At 40.3% G+C, this 17,709-nt stretch overlaps 1 protein-coding gene across 2 annotated transcripts in view; it reads right to left on the bottom strand.

Annotated features, from left to right (window-relative positions):
- The window catches only part of MLLT3 (MLLT3 super elongation complex subunit), a 322,233-nt gene that overhangs the window by 64,704 nt on the left and 239,820 nt on the right, over window positions 1–17,709 (bottom strand). For both annotated transcript variants that reach the window (XM_055132210.1, XM_055132214.1), the window contains exon 5: window positions 15,638–16,345. In XM_055132210.1, coding sequence (XP_054988185.1) covers window positions 15,638–16,345 — 708 coding nt within the window. The remainder of the gene's footprint in view (window positions 1–15,637; window positions 16,346–17,709) is intronic.

The raw sequence follows: 17,709 nt of genomic DNA, 5'->3' as shown, positions 1-17,709 counted from the left end.
CATTTCAGAACACCATAATAAAGCTTCAAAGCCCATATGTCAGGACAGTGTCTCTTCTTAAAAAAAAATGATTGCGGGCTGGGGACAGCTCAAAGTGCTATCGTACTTACTTGCCAAAGGCCCAGGATCAGGCCCAGCATTACATTGGCCCCTGGCACCACCAGATGTGACACCTGCAAGGAGCTAGGAGTAACCCCTGGACATATGCAGGTACAGCCCCTCAACAATCAAACAATACAATGGCCATGGAAACATTTTTCTTTTCCAAGATGATGGCTACTATATCATCTTAAATGGTTTAAAGCTCCCAGAGTAATAAATCAGACTTGATTATAATTTCAGTTTTATAATGCAATCATGACTCCAAAGCACTACCTTTAGAAAGGCTAATTCTCCAATGATAAATATAAACTTCAGATGCTAATTCTTGAGGGGACCTAAAGGCATCCCCATATCTAATTTCTCTCGGTATTATTATTCAGTATAACATTTTTTTTACAGTGCTTGCCCTACAGTGATTAGAACCTGACATCTTTTGTGAATATTTTAAACCATTATTCCACAAAAACAATAAACATTTAATTGCATGGCTTCACACAATCAAAGACTGATAATTCTTTAACAACAAAATTAAGGATATTAATTTAAATCTCAATTCTATAATAATGAAGCAACCTGAAAAATCAGAAGGGAGGCGAAATTCCTTCTGCACTGTATACAAGTGGAATTTTACCAGTTCCAATCACTTCAGAAGCACATACAAAGGAGGAATATAATCATATTTCATAATCACACAGACAGCGAAAACAAGGTGGTCGCAGAACCTTCATGTTATCGAGCCTCTGCACAGTCCCTATAGGAAATAGGGAGGCAGAAATTTCTTTCACTTCAACATCCTGTTATTGAAATTTCTCTGAAAACTCTTCGCCTTTTTAAAACACAGAAGTGAGTGCTTTGGGATTTTAGACACTGCCTTCCCTCAGCTGTCCCCATAAAAGATTAATTTGTGGTCCTTGCCTCCCCTTCCTTGTTTCTGTGGTTTAATACTCCTCCGTGGTAGAAGCAGTTAAAAAAGCAAAATCTTGGGTGGTTTTGAGGGACTTTATAAGAGTTCCACACTCCCGGGCTGGCTTGTGTGTGCCAGCAAAAAGGGGAGTGCGACAAAGGCAGGCAAAGTGCAAAGAGCTGATGCAACTTGGGGCTCTAATTTATCTCAGGATTTTGCTGCATGAGCTTATTTGTACATAGGTGCTTTATACCCTGAACTGTGGGGCTCAGCAAGGGCTAGAACTGGTTTTGCTTTTATACTGGAGCTCTCATTCTTGCTGGGCCACTTCACCTCATGAAGAGAAAGGACAAAAGTCAGATTTCCAGATCATTTTGATGACTTCAAGAGCGGAAGCTCCTCAAGTATAAATGAAGACATTGATTCATGTACTAGCATGACAACTATAAAAAGACTTCAGTAGTATGATAAACTCTGACAGCTCAGTCTAAAAACAAAACTGAATAAAAGGAAAGAATCACATGTTATAGTCTTGTCTTTCCTATATAAACGATAACACCAGGCAGATGAGGGGAAAAGCTCCCTGGGAAACAAAAAATGGAAATTGGTTTAGAGGACTCTTAACCAAAGTGAATATCTATAAATTGAAATATATTTTGGAGCTTTTAATTCAACATTTGCTGAGAACCAAGGAAGTACCAGGCACAGTGCAAAGCAGCTGAAAATCTGATAATTAAGAGATAGTTTCTGCCCTCCAAATGTCCCACTGCTCAGGAAGAAAAACACTTTCATGTGAAAGAATAACTGCTATCATTAAAGTATACGTGAACAGTTAAGGGAGGGAACAGCAAGGAGAGAGAGAGACTAATTTAGATGGGACAGATAATTTGGAAAACCTTCAGAGAAAAAGCAAAGTGTAACAAAGTCATAAAGGACCAAAGATATTTTACTGGGGCATAAAAAAGCATGGAATGGCCAAGGAACCAAAAATTGTGAATATTTAATACTAAAGTAGAAAGTTTGTGTGTGGGAGTGAGGGGGGGAGGAGAGAGAGAGAGAGAGAGAGAGAGAGAGAGAGAGAGAGAGAGAGAGAGAGAGAGAGAACAAAGCCTCCTTGCAAATGGCTGACCTGAGTTCAATTCCCAGTCTCCCATATGGTCCCCCGAACACTTTCAGGATAAAGAGCCAAAAGTAACTCCTGAGCACCACTGGGCATGGCCCCCAAACTGACAACACAACATAAAACAAAACAAAAAGAAACGTAGTCACAAAAATCTTGGCCTTGGACTGAGAATAGCCAACAGTGGGAGAAGGACCTGGGATTATTTTATAGACATATATAAGGGCAGTGGTGGAGGGTCTTTGGCTCTTTGATGGTGGTGAGATGCAGTAACTGTGCATCAGAACCCTAAGTATTAACACAATTGTAATCATGTGGCCTCAATGTTACTAATAAAATAAACCTTAAAGTTTATTTTATCAAAACTTTAAATAAAATAGGGCACAGGAGATAGTTCAAAGGGTGAAGTGCAGGCCTTGCTCGGAAAGGCTCTTTGGGTTCCCAGCACCTCACGGTTCCCTGAGCACAAAGCACCAAACCCTCTGGGGGAAGTAGCCCCTATGGTTCCTGAGTATTACTGGACATGAAACAGTTCAGGGTCTCCAAATAGTCAGACTTGTTCAGATGACCTGAGCATTGCTGGCTGAGCACTCGGGGGAGCCCCCGGCTCCCAAAAACAATACTGAGTCACAGCTGAAGGATGCTAGGGAGCCTGTTCTCTTGAGAACAAGTGATGGAAGAAAAGAATCCTACACTGTGTTTTATTGTTCCTATCAAAATGACACTACAGTTTCAATCAAAGGTAGAAGGGAGTTTCTCTTTATAAATGAGTTCTGGCTGAAAAATGATTTTAAAAAAAAAACACCAATCCATATCATCATCATCATCATCCCGTTGATCGGCAAATTTCTCCAGTGGTCTCAGTAACATCTCCATTCGTCCTAGCCCTGAGATCTTAGAAGCCTTTCTTTACTCATCCTTCCCAACAGTGCTGCACTGTAGGCTTTTCCGGGGTCAGGGAATGAGACCCATCATTGTTACTGGTTTTGGCATATGAATACACCAACTCAAAATTCCTAACAAATTACTGAATACTACATTGAGCATCAGTAGTTACTAAACTTAAAAAACAAATAAACAAACAGAGGCAGCCCCACCTTACAGGACACCTGATGAAAGAGCCAAGCTTTCATTTTGCTTGAAAGCTTGCCCTCCAAGCAAAATGAATCATCTAACCTAAATCAGGCTGCACAGCCCAGGGGAGGGAGCCCCTGAGTGTGCCACGGACAATCAAAGATGAGCAGCACAGACTTGATCCAGCTTGTACCAGTTAGCTTCTGAAATTTCCACTCAGGCAGATGCCTTACCCTCACTTGGGCATGGCACAAAGCATCTCCGTTGAGATTCTGAGGATATGAAAGGCCAGTTTCATTAGTTTCAGCAAGGTAGAACCTGGGATAAACTGCACATACTAGCTATGTGCCTGGTGGGCATGAACGTGTTACTGTGAACCACTTTTTTTGCAGGGGGAGCTGGCGAGGATACAACAAGTACACTGAGACGTACTCAGAAGGACTATGTCCATGCTCAGGGTGGAGGGTCACTCCTGGTGGTGCTGGAGGACCATGCAGTGCCTTGAGCCTCTAGCACACAAAACGTGTGCACTAGTCTTTGAATGGTGTCCCTGGCCCAAGGAGCCACATCAAAATATTCAAGGTGGGAAAATCTGGGAAAGAGAGAAGGCGAGACATGCATGAAGGGTTGTAAATTGTTCCAACTGGGATAGATAATGGCATGCCAGTTTAGGTTCTTTTTTTTCCTCAACAAAAGAAGTCTATGACCTTGGTCAAGTTATAAAAAGTGGCATCAAGTTCACCACTTCAAAATGCAAGTTATTAAAGGGAATTTCTAAAGTTTCTTTGTGTTTTAAAATCCCTATGGTGTTCGGGCTGGAGAAACAGTTGAACAAGCTGAGTGCTGCCTTGCCCGCAGGAGGCCAGGTTCAATCCCTGGCACCATCTGACCCCCAAGCACTGTTAGGACTGACACCCCCAAGCACAGAATGAGGATAATTCCCTTAGCACAGACCCAGCCCTTTCCACCTCCTAATCCTAGGATTTCTTGAATAATAAGGACATGCTGTATTAAACAAAATGAAATAAAAAGATCTTCCTGTATCAGATCTTAAGATACAACTCATAAGTTACCAACTAAAAATCTGCATATTTGTCAGTAGTACAATAAATATTTTTGCTTGAGCTAATACTTCAGTGACACTTCACATTCATAATCTAATATAGCATGTATGATTATTAAGGTCCAGATTTTATAGGTAACCATTAATATACTTAACTATCAAGACACTTTTATTTCTCAGAATATGGTTTTGGATGGCCCTCCTGGATACGGGGTAAAAAAAAAAATTATTGACCAGATATGTGTTAGGGTCCCTGATTTAACAGGAAAAAAAAATAGCACTATGTCCTAAACACTAAAGTCCCAATCTATGGGTAATTTAGCAACTATCTTTTTTATTTAAAGTAACATGTGAGGGTTGCTTACATATATTTTCAAGAAAATATATGATCATGACCAAGAAAGCGAAAGAAAATTTTTTCCTGCCTATTCTAACCTATCTATAACCCCATCCTCTCTGTCTTCAGCAAAGGCTAGTTTTTTGCCCCCCAATATTTTAATGAGTACTTTCTCATTTTCCTCTGCCTAACAAGAGAATCTTTGATTATTTTTTTTTTTAAATCTGGGAACATCTCCCTGAGTACTCACTTTTAGTGACCTAAAGCAATCTCTTAGGGTGATTTTTCTTTGTGGACCTTGATACTACCTTGAAACTTTACCGTCATAAATTGTTACCAATTGAGAACAAGTTCACAAACTTGGTTAAATAATAGCATAGATACCAAAAGAAAAGCCCCTCATTTAAAAATCACTGCATTGTCTTGTCTCCTAACTCAAAGAAAGCACCACCTATATTTTCAATAACTGAGAAATAGAATAAAATGAAATAACAAAATATAACCAGAAAGCACAAGAAGGAACCTTTAAACTAGAGGCCACCATTTGTTATTTGGTGGCACCTTCTGGGAAAGGTCAATACTGCAGCTCAGATCTGCTAAACATAAATTACCAGCAAGAGTAAGTAGGGAAAGTTCTAGAAGATAGGAAATAGAACCACAATAGTCATTTTTATTTCGAGCAAGTAGTTTAAGAAGTTGAAGTTTCCTGGCCACTTCACTAGACTTCCCTCAATTCTAAGTATCACATCCACCCATGAAGACCAACTTTTACTATTGGTTTGGCCTTGACCCATGCCCCAGCCCTACCCCTCCCGTAGGTCAAGTCCAAACCAACAGAGAGATCACATAAATGATCCATAAATGGAACAAGAACACAGCAAAGGTTTTCACAGCAGTGATGTCAATTTCATAAGACGCATGCCTGTGACAGTACTATGACTTCATGGGGGAAAACACTGCTTCACCCTAAACTTCTTCTTGAGTCACCCTTAGCAAATTGGATCCAAACCCTTGGTCCTCCACTTTTAAATATGGCCAGCTGGGGCAAGTGTCTTTACCTTGGAGCCTCAGTTTCCACTTTATAAAATGAGGGATATTAATAGAACCTATTTCAGGTACCTGTTTGGAGGGCCAAATAAGATAAAAACCAGTCAGGAGTTTAGAAGTATGACAACATATGAAAGTATTCCAGTTTAATTATAGCCACAAGGCATCCCTGTCGTATGGTAAAGTCATTCATCTCAAAGACTTTAGCCAAAGATGAGATGTGGGACTATTACATAAAGATCATTTGTCCTACAGAGGTGGAGGGTATTGGGCTCTCTGGTGATGTGAAGGTGCTGTAACTTTACAGATCAAAACTGTGAAAGTTAATATGATTGCAACCATAGTACCTGAACCACAGTTAAAAGGAAAAAAAAATCATGTATCCTAGAGAAAGGAACAATAATGCTTTGATGAGGCAATACAGATTTCTTAAGGGAGGTTCTTGGAATCTACAGAACCAGAGACACAATCAAATGCAAGAAAGTGAAAATGTTAAGTTTAGGCAACAGCTGATAACAAACAAGTCTGCAAAGATATAGCCCAATTTGCCCATGATGCTCACCTACCTAAAGGCTTCTAAGGAAACATTTCACTTCAAAACTAAAATACTATCTGGACCCAATACTAATTCCGGAAGAGGAGGAAGAAAGAGGCTCTAACTAATTATTTTACCTCCTAACTACTTCAAATTCATTTCTTTAACAAGTCAGATATGAGAATGACTAAATGAACCATTAAAATCGATTCAACCGCACCTGCTTCATTCTGATTATATGGGACATGAAAACAAAACAAACAAACAAACAAAAGCTATTCAAAAATGAGGTCGGGTGAACTACCTCCATGAACGCAGTAAAATTAAAATGCTTCTAATCTTTTTAACTAATGTTCCACATTGAGCTGAATCGACCAGAGGGAAGAAGTGTAACCCATCAGGTATTTTTACGTCCAGTGATAAAAGACAGAAAACAAGAGCGGGGAATGAGAACCTCCCAGCCCACCCGAGCCCTTTAATGAATAGCCTCTCCAGCTGCTCACTCTCCAGACTTAGAGACTTTACAACTCTTGCATGTGCTGGAATTACAAGTCATTAAAAAGCCACTTTGAAAACACTATAAAGACCTTCTTCTCTGACTGGGACAACCTTCCATCACATAAAATCCTAAAGCCAAGGCTTCAACAGTGGGGCTTTTACTGCCTGTGCCAGACAGTTTAAGCAGGGCGAGGGACGGGTGGAGTGGGAGGAAATGGCGCCCAACAAAAGAAGGGAAGTCGCTTTTTCCCTCTTGCTTTTTTCCCTTTTCAAAGAAACTTCTGCTAAGATGGTTTGATATATTTACCCTCGAACCCTTGGGAAAATGCTACCATCTATCTAAAGGAATTGTATCTCCTAAAACAACAACAACAACAACAACAACAACAACAAAACACAGCATTCAGCAATCCAAGATGATCTAAAGTCATGAATCAAATCTTAGTTCCCTCTAATAGACACATTACTTTAACTATATTTTTAAATTTACAATCTCATTTCTCACACTTGAGACTAAAGTATGTGACATTTAACCAAATGTCCATTTTCCAGGGGGAAAAAATCATTAACATTTTTTGACTCCTTTTATATTATAATTAAAACTCTCCAAAGAAAAAGGTGCGGGCAATGATATGAACTACTGTCATAACCAAGTCTGTTTTAAAACTCATCATTTCCATGGCCTTTGTCATGAATACCAAATTTTGTCATATCACAAACCAGGGTCAATTCAATAGCATTCCCTTTAGAAACACAATCATATATTAAAAAAGAACAACAGGGGCTGAAGTGATAGCACAGTGGGTAGGGCGTTTGCCTTGCATGCAGCCGAGCCGGGTTCGAATCCCAGCATCCCATATGGTCCCCTGAACACTGCCAGGAGTAATTCCTGAGTGCAGAGCCAGGAGTAACCCCTGTGCATCGCCGGGTGTGACCCAAAAAGCAAAATAATAATATTAATAATAAAAATAAAAAAGAACAACAACAAAAAGAAACAAAAGAATTATAGGAGAGGGTGAAACATATCTGGATTATGTTTTCATTGATAATGAAGGTTTAAACAGGTTAATACAAACTATAATTATAAACTTTTATTTGACAGTGATATCCTCAGAGATCCTGCTCTTTTCAAGCTGCTAGTTACTGGTAAGCACAGTCATCTCCATACATGACCAACTACGGCAGCAGAAAAGATAAATTCTGTGAACATTAATATTTAGGACCCTACTTAGACGAGGTCAGGAGGCTAGAAAGCATGCATTCACGCATGTGTAAGTCAGCTAACTACAGGCCCAACATGCCTGAGTTTCCCTAAAGAACGGAAGTGGTTTCCTCCTTCAGCAGCCTGAGTGGGAGGGTCTTTCAGGGGCTTATTAGCCTGGGATTCAGGGAAAGACAGGCAGATCTCACCAGAGTGTTATCATCTTTTCTACTGTTTCTAGATAAACCCCATTTTGCTGTTAGAATAACTCATTGCTTTTCTTTGAGGTTTAGAACACCTAAATCCAAAATGGCCTTACTCTGTTGGAATTACCTAATTGCTTACAAGAAAATCTCTGCTCTTAGCAAGTTTCTGTAGCTGCTAAATGCTTACGCACAATAAGATTGTTCTTGCACGGCCTAAAGAGAGTGTACAGTACATAGGGTGCTTGCCTTCCATGCAGCTGACTCAGGTTAGAGTCCTGGCACCCCAGAGGATGACCCCAACACCACCAGAAATGATCCCTGATCACAGGATCAGGAGTAAGCTTTGAGCACAGATGAATATGACCCCTAAATAAAAAATGAATCAAAAGACTGTCTTTCCAGGGCCCTGGGAGATGGCTCGAAGGGCTGAGTGCATGCTTTGCATGTTAGAACACCAGGTTTGATCCCAATACCATATGGTCCTCTAAGTGCTACCAGGAATGAACCCCAAGTACCCATATGGGAATACCCGTGAGCACTGCTGTGTGGTCCCTAAATAAAATAAAACAATAAGAGTAGTAATATAATAATAAATTATTCTTCCAATCTCTACCTCACAGCTGCCTCTGAAACTCTATTGTAGTGGAAAATTGATGCTTTCAACATGGCAATGTTAGATTTCTTCATTAGACATAAATTATTTTAGAAATTGCAAATTATATTTAAAAATTACTCTTTCACTGGGCTGGGGATGTAACTTAAGTGGCAGAGCATTGCACATGGGAGCCCTGGCAAGACAGTTCTTGTGTCCCACTCCATTGTGTGTGCCCGTGCCCACAAACACACACACGCATGTATGAACAACAGCAAAACAAACAAAAATTACTCTTTGATAAATGGCAGTCATAATAACCCAAAGAAAAATAATTTCTTTGGATATCTTCTTTAATAGTAATAACATTAAAAAAAAAAGCAATATTGTATATTGTAGCTGGGCTGAAGTGACAACACAACAGGTAGGGCATTTGCCTTGCATATGGCTCACCCAAGTTCAATTCCTCCACCCCCTCAGAGAGCCTGGCAAGCTACCGAGAATATCTCGCCCACACGGCAGATCCTGGCAAGCTACCCGTGGCGTATTCGATATGCCAAAAACAGTAACAACAAGTCTCATAATGGAGACGTTACTGGTGCCCATTTGAGCAAATTGATGAACAATGAGATGACAGTGACAGATGGTCTAGCTATTCAATAAAAACAAAATAGAATGTGGAAAACTTTGGCTTATCTTTTTGTTTTGTTTTAGGGCCACATCTGGTAATACTCAGAAGTCCCTTCTGATGGTGCTGGGATTGAACCCCAGAAAGCATGGATCCTAGTTCTTTAACATATCTCACCGGGCTTGTCTTTTAAGTTAAAAAAATTTTTATTACATCTAATATATTTATGTCAGTATCAAGGCCATATTTCTGCAGATGAAATTTAGAACATGATTTATTTCTATTACTCCCCCCACCCTGAAATCATAATCTTCTCCCTTGAAACACGACTCTATAATTTTGTAGCCTTTCAAAATTCAAAAAAACCATTTACAAAGCTACAGGTTATAGAGGCTGCCAGAAACCATGTCATATAAATCAATGGCTCACCCAGAGTTCCAATTATTGTACTAAATGCTTTATGGAGATGAACTATTCTTGTAGTAAGTGCACAAAGTCAGTATCATGATGTCCAATGTACCAAAAAGGAAACGGAAATGCAGAAGGTCAAATCATCTGCTTAAGATCATTGCCAAGCTAGGACACAAAGCACAGCCTGACACCAGGATGCAGACTTGTCTGGTTTGGTCTGTGACCTACACCTGGTTGTGGGCTCAGGGCTCACTCCCAGTGGTGCCTGAGAACCAACACACAGGTATTATTTAATTATTTACCACTCTACTTCAGCAGTTATCAATGTATAAGTGACCCCTTATAACACATACAAAATACACAAGTGATTGATGTTCTCCTTTCTCTTTGCTTACCATATACTAAAAATCTGACCCAAAAAAAAGAGCTATATATACCCACAATCTTTTTCCCTAATCCAACTTAAAAATGCACTGATGACTATTTTTACATAAGACCAGAACCTAATTATGGTAAATCTTTTTAAAACCCATTTTTAGAAAATTAAAAATCATGCAATTCACTGCAATTTAAATGGAACAGGAGCATAGCAATATAAAAGTCAGAAAAAGACAAATACTGGATGGTTACAACAGGACAGGAAATGTAAAGAATCAAAGGGGTTAGCAGAATGCCTATATTGCTCTAGTCCTTAGATTATAGAAATGAAAAATGAAATGAAATGAAAATAAAATGAAAAAGACAGGAAAGGAAGGAAATTGAGAGGGGAAGAAAGCGCAGATGGGAGGTAACAGGGATAGTGGTCTGCAGCATATCAACAGTGTAGAAGTGTGCGACATAGTAGCACTGTATATACCACAGAACCAACAACACTGAAAGCAAGAGGCCCAAATTACAACAACCAAATTTAAAGGTGCCTGTTGGGAAGGTAGGCCAGGCGGTGGGAGAGAACCCAAGAACAGTAGTGGAGGGAAGTTGGCACTGATGATGTGATTGGTGCTGGAACACATATGCCTGGAACTCTATTATAAGTAAATTTGTAAATCATCATTGTCGTCATCATCATCATCATCATCATCATCATCATCATCATCATCATCATCATCATCATCATCCCATTGATTGTCGAATTTCTCCAGCGGTCTCAGTAACATCTCCATTTGTCCTAGCCCTGAGATTTTTAAAAGCGTCTCTTTAATTTAAATCACCATGACTTAATAAAAAGTTAAAAATAAAACTTCCTTTTGATTATAGCTCACCTGTACTAAGCAAGAATTTTTCCATTCCAGATATCCCAGAAACACAATCTTCCCTTCTGTCCTTCCAATTTATTTATGTGTTTCTTCCAAAGTCCATGATCTCTGCTCTCTAAAATTACCTTCTACCCATAAATGAACACAAATGAGCTGGTCAGCTCATCTCACTATAATGCAAATCATTTCCCCACCAAGGAAAGTGAAAGGTGCCAATCCACCAAATTAGTTACTGAGCTGAGAGCCCCAAGGGTCCCTTAGCACTCTCTGTTAAAACTGTTTTCTGTTCTTTCTGCCCCGCCCATGTAAGAAGGAAAAAAAATTTTTTTAAGGGGTGTGAAGGGAAGCTCTATTTACTATTGGAAAAAAGAACTTTCTCTTTCTCCTTGGCTCACAGGAAAGATCTTCCATGCCCAGTTGTTCATTGATTTGCTCAAGCAGGCACCAGTAACGTCTCCATTGTGAGACTTGTTGTTTTATTGTTTTTGGCATATTTAACATGCCATGGGTAGCTTGCCAGGCTCTGCCGTGTGGGCGGGATACTTTCGGTAGCTTGCCTGGCTCTCCGAGAGGGACAGAGGAATTGAACCTGGGTCGGCTGCATGCCAGGCAAACACCCTATCCGCTGTGCTATCACTCCAGTCCATCAGCAACAATAAAAGATCAATACTACCAAGATAAGAAATGGAAAGTTGGGTTTAAACCTGAATAATAACTGAAAAATCAATTGAGGCTTTCTTTTTGTTTGTTTGTTTTTTGGGTCACACCTGGCGATGCACAGGGGTTACTCTTGGCTCTGCACTCAGGAGTTACCCCTGGCGGTGCTCAGGGGACCATATGGGATGCTGGGATTCGAACCCGGGTTGGCCGCATGCAGGGCAAACGCCCTACCTGCTGTGCTATCACTCCAGCCCCGAGGCTTTCTTTATAATAATATGTACAATGCAATACTCAAACTAATGCAATCTCTGGATATGTGGCTCTATTGATGAACTGCATTTGACAATTCACTAGCTATTAGAAAAAATTAGAATTCTCTCTGTTCTACAAGACTTTTTAAGATATTGCTTTACATAAACACCACAACTTGAACCTGGCATGTCTAAATGATGAAGGCCTAAGTTCAATCTTCAGCAACATTAAAAAAGAAAGAAAATTCATGTTATTTTTAAAGATTATCTGAAGAGGAAGATTATCTGTAATAATTTCTTGTAGAAAGACCATTGAAAAATGCTTTATGAATACCACTTGGTCTTCTCACAAATCAGCAAACATTTAAGAAGGGTGCCTTTGAAACCAGACCAAAAAGAATTGAAAGAGTTGAACTCAGGCTCGGGATGTGGCTCAGCGTAGAGCACTTGCCTTGTATGAGGAGGGTCTGGGTTCAATTCACAGCACCAGGGGGCTGGGAGGCCAGGGTGCTGATGGTGAGAGTGGTGGCTTGAACTCAAAATGAAACCAGGCAAACTCCTCTGGGCCAGGGTGGTTGGGAATGTAAGGAATGTTCCATTTTTGTTATCTTGTCCTTCCCCAAAATCCCACAGGAGGAAGATCGTCTGAAGCAAACCCGGAGTCAGAAACCTTCTAGATTTACAGATAAATCAGAGCATGCGTCAGAGCATGTCAGAGGACCACCCCCAACAGAGTTAGCAACCACCTCTGCATCGACCTCCCTTTCCTAAAATCAACTTCCCCTTTTCCTATAGAAGCTGCTTTTTGTTAGCTTGCAGGAAATTAAAAAAAAAAAAAAAGACATGTGCCTGCCATTTACAACTTGGTACTTGACTAATAAATCTTTGTCTACTTTGATTCTTGCATTAAACTTTTTTTCTTTGTTTGTTTTGGGGGTTTCATTCAGCAATACTGGGGCTACTACTCCTGGCTCTGTGCTGGGGGTCCCTCCTGATAGTGCTCAGGGGACCATGCAGTACTAGAAATCAAAACCAGGGCTCCCACATGCAAACTATGTGCGTCAATCTTTTGAGCCTTCTTCCCAGCCACTGTCGTGTTTTAAATAAGCGTGATACCCAGTGGGGCTCTGGGAACTTGAGGTCACTTCTTGAGGTGCTCGGTTAAGTAATACAGGGTTGGCACATTGGTGCCTGGGCCCAGAAATGCGGAACTCAGTCCAGCATTGCTTGGGGGAGTCACTGCAGCCACCAGGGGGTCATGTGGTGCCAGGGGTGGAACTCAGGGCTTCACCTAGACTAAGCATGCACTTTACCTTAGCTTTAAGCCATATCCCCGACCCTCGCCTTGTCTCTTGACTGGCATTAAAGCAGTAGTGGACCGATATGATTGGTTGCATTTTTCAAAATTCTGATTAGGCCAGGAATGTAGTTGAGGGGCAGAGTATTTGCCTTGCATGCATGAGGCCCAGGATTAGATTCTCAACACCGCCCCTCTGCCCCAACACAAAAACACTATTCTTGATTATCATATGCTATAAAAAATACACATAATCTGAAATAAAGGGTTTAGAAACCACTACATATGCTAAAACCTATATTCTGCTTTGTCTTGAAATACTGGGCACAATTAACTTTGAAACAATTCAGGTCCGCAGTTGGGATAACTCCTCTCTTTCACTTTATGGGGTATGACCCCTCTCATCTCTTATTTCCTAAATAAAACTATTTTAGTTAAAAAATTGTTAATAACTTACTAAACTTATTTCATGGCTCACCAGTGAACCACAACCCACAATTGAAAATCTCGGTTCTAAAAGAATAGCAACTTGTCAGAATATGGAAAGACAAATTTGCTAAACTTGGCAATCTTGACAGACTAATTTCACTCCAAAGTCAATATACATTTCAGGGTGATTCAAGATAAAAGCCAGTACACAGAAAGTTCCTAGTGACATTTACGTTAAGAGAAAATTTTGAATTGAAAGGTAAAATACAAAAAAAAGATAAAAATAACATACTTGAAGTTTTGAAACAAACCCATTAGCTCCCATATTCATTTCATATTCACTATAAAATCTTGGCCCCCCCCAAAAAGTACCAATTAACCAATGTCTAGTCTTTTATACGCTACTGCTACAAATATGATTCTATTAAAATTTGTATATTTATTTATTTGTTGTTTGGGTCACACCCAGAGATGCACAGGGGTTACTCCTGGCTCTGCACTCAAGAATTACTCCTGGAGGTGCTCAGGGGACCATATGGGATGCTGGAAATCGAACCCAGATCAGCCGTGTGCAAGGCAAACGCCCTACCCACTGTGCTATCACTCCAGCCTCAATTCTATTAAAATTTGAAAGTTAGCTTTAGAGAATAGGGAAATGTGAGTAAGGGTGGTCTAAATGATTTGTATTGGTACTGAAATCATATCTCAACCCAGCTAGCCGTGTACTAAAAACAAGGCAAATACAGAATCGAGAACTTGCTGGTACGCCCCCCTCTCCTTTGCTAGTACTTGAACCTAAGACGGTTTGTAGGACAACTCTACATGATAGAGAAGTTACTATAAAAATGCCCTAGAATCTTCAGCTGAATTCTTCCCTTGACCATACTGCAAAAGTACAAACCAACTAACATAAAAAGATTATTGGGGTGAATCATGAGTGAGAGATAAGCAACTGAAAAGGCCCAACAAAAAAAGAAAAGAAAAGCTGAAAGGAGACAATTTTGTAGTACATACTGCTCATTCTCTAGAAATAGAATTGATTATCTTCTGAATTGCTAACAGCCCTATCATTGAAAGTGTAAGATTTCTTACAGTGCTAGATTAGAATAAATAACCTTCCCAGGGATTAGAAAATCCCTTCCAACTCAGAGAAATCTGTAATTATAAGCTTAAATCTCAACATCAAATAGTATTTTGGGTCAGATGGTCTTTTAGGTACCCACAATAAATCCTATCATCAAAACAACTTGTAATGAAAATCACATACCACAGAACTTTCAAAGTCAGTGGCTATACAACTAAAAGATTTCTTGTTTTAATTTTCTGAATACTGCCACTTTATTTCATAGGTTTCATATATATATATGTCAAATAATTTTAAAATATTAGCACCAACTTTCTCTTTGTAAACAAATAACTTCATTGCTTTAAGCAAAAAAAAAATCATCATTGCAGTCTGCTATGTTCTCTTTTAAAATTATTTTCTCTTGGGCTGGGGAGGTAACTCAGAGGGCAGGAGCACATGCTTTGCATGCAGGAGGCCCAGATCCCTGGCACAGCATGTTCCCAGGGCACAGCTTCCCCCAAGCACTGAGTCTGTAATAATCCCTGAGCAGCGCTGCTGGGTGTGGCCCCAAAACAAAACAAAAATATCATTTTCCTTGAATTCAAGTTTCATAGCATTCTTCTCAGTTTCCTCAATCGGCAACCATCGAAAAATTATAGTAACTAAGCTCTATTGCACAACTAGGATTTTATGCTGTTGATCAAACAGAGAGCATTATTATACTAAAGACATCTTGGCTTTAGCCATTTGAAACATGGACTTCAAATCTGCAGATTCCTTAATGATTTCATTTCTTTCTATCCACTAGTTCAGGAAATTTCATTTCTAGGTCTCGGATATGTCTGTGTCTCCATGTTATGGATCAGTGGCCATTGTCTCCCCTCTTTCGTTATCCTGAAGCTATCTGGGAAACAATCTAAAAACTCACTAAGAGAAAGCGAAGGAAACCAGTGAGGTACTCACATCAGATTTGGAGGACATGTTCTCCTCCACGTCGGAATCATTGGGATCCACAATATCATCAAAGGGTGGTAACGTCGATTTCTTCTTCTCCGACGGCTCACTTTCAATTTTGACTTTTCCCATCTTGACATGAGACTTATCCTTGATCTGCTTTTTGTCAGCAGAACAAGTGAGTATCAGTGGTGGCGCACTAGAAAAACTTTTAAATAAAGCCTCCGAGCTACTCTTTTTCCTTTTTTTCGCTGCGAGTTCTTCAGAATCTGAAATGGGGGGCCTTTTACTCGGAGCCTTCTTCTCTTGCTGTCCGCTGCTGATCGTGAGTAAGTTACTGTCTGCTTTGGGCTCCTTGGACATGGGTTTCGGTTCCTTGAAGGCCATCTTCGGAACGATTTTCTCTTCTTTCAGTGGTTTATTTTCTTTGGGTTTCTTAGAAGATTCTTTGGAAGATTTGGTGTGATCCCTGGAAGGTTCTTTGAAGGCACTTTTATATTCTCGGGAGTCTTTAGAAGGTTTTTCCTTGTGCTCCTTCATTAATTTGTGAGGCTTTGAAAAACTGGTACTGCTGCCGCTGCTGCTGCTGCTGCTGCTGCTGCTACTGCTGCTGCTACTGCTGCTGCTGCTGCTGCTGCTGCTGCTACTGCTGCTGCTGCTGCTGCTGCAGCTGCTGCTGCTGCTGCTGCTGCTGGTATGAACGCTCCGGTTAGGGTCCTGCAGGAGGCGAGACCAAAGGCAAGCGTCAGAAGGCAGTAGCGACCGCGGGGCCCGTGCAAGTCCACTGGCATTTGACTGACCCAAAGGGAACGCGAGCCTTGCAAGGCTCTCGATTTTGTTTTCATGGAAACCGGCGAGCACCATGGAACAGGTGGGCATGGGGTATGTGAGACATGTAGTGCATGAGGGTGACTCTCATCGAGGAATTTAATGAGGCAAGCTGCTTTCTTAATCATGACAGGCCTGGCGCTCTAAATATTTCATTCAACAAATGGTCCCTGGCACTTGTCTAGTGCAAGATAGCAAGATGAAACGCGTATCCACCCCTCTTCTTAATAACTGTGGCATGACTAGGATGCAGAGTGGCCATAACCGTCTCCTAAAAGAAGCTATGACCACAAGAAAGAAGGGGTGTAATTAATTATGTTTGGGGGGGGTGGAGCGAACAACTCAGAAATTTAGAAGGAACTAGCTGACACTGGAAGTAGGTGCTAGGGGGCAAGGGTAAAATACTAGAAAGCAGAATTAAAAGGACTTGGAGACAGAGAAACAATAATGAACTAGAACAATGAAAGATTAAAGTGCAGATTATAATTGCAAATAATAGCAAAATAGACAAAGAGACAGACAAAATAGCCCAGGGACTGAGAATATAGCTCAGGGATAAAGTACTTGGCTTTCACATGTGAGGCGCTGGAGGAAATCCCTGATGGAGGAAGGGAAGAATGGGAGACAGAAGACAGGGAGGGAAGTAAGGGTGAGAAAAACAGATGAGGATCATAAAAACAAAAGAAAAAAGAAAAAATACTCATTTTGAGTAAAAATGCAATTTTTATTTGCAATCCAAACTTCCTCAGTTATGGATGATGTCTCATGTCCTCTAACAAATTAAAAGGAAATCTAGGGCCGGCCTGGCGCTCGGTAGCATGTGTGAGGCTCTGGGTTCGACATCCCCCACCACATACAGAACACCAAGCCTAGAGAAGCTTCCAAGCACTGCAGGGTATGGCCCAAGCACAAAACAAAGAAACCTACCAGAATAAAGACTGTGCCAAATTTTTCTCCAAATGAACTAAAAAAAATTGTCTTTAGCAGTTACTGTTGTGTAACCACGAGGAAGTTAAATGTGGCCTTGAAATGTGTTCAATTTTTTCATTCACAGAAACACCTCAGAATATAAAACCTATATATAATATCTTATTTAGAAACAAAATCTAAGTTCATATTTAAGTGTATTTGTGAATCTCCACTGTTAAACAGAAATAGATCCTGGACATAACAAAATCTATCTACATACCCAAAATAGAGCTTTCCTTGGTTATTTCTACATACTAGGAAAACAAAGGCAAATAAATGTCCAA

The sequence above is a fragment of the Sorex araneus genome, chromosome 1, assembly GCF_027595985.1.
Source record: "Sorex araneus isolate mSorAra2 chromosome 1, mSorAra2.pri, whole genome shotgun sequence".
NCBI lineage: Eukaryota > Metazoa > Chordata > Mammalia > Eulipotyphla > Soricidae > Sorex > Sorex araneus.
This window is presented reverse-complemented; position numbering and strand designations above follow the sequence as displayed.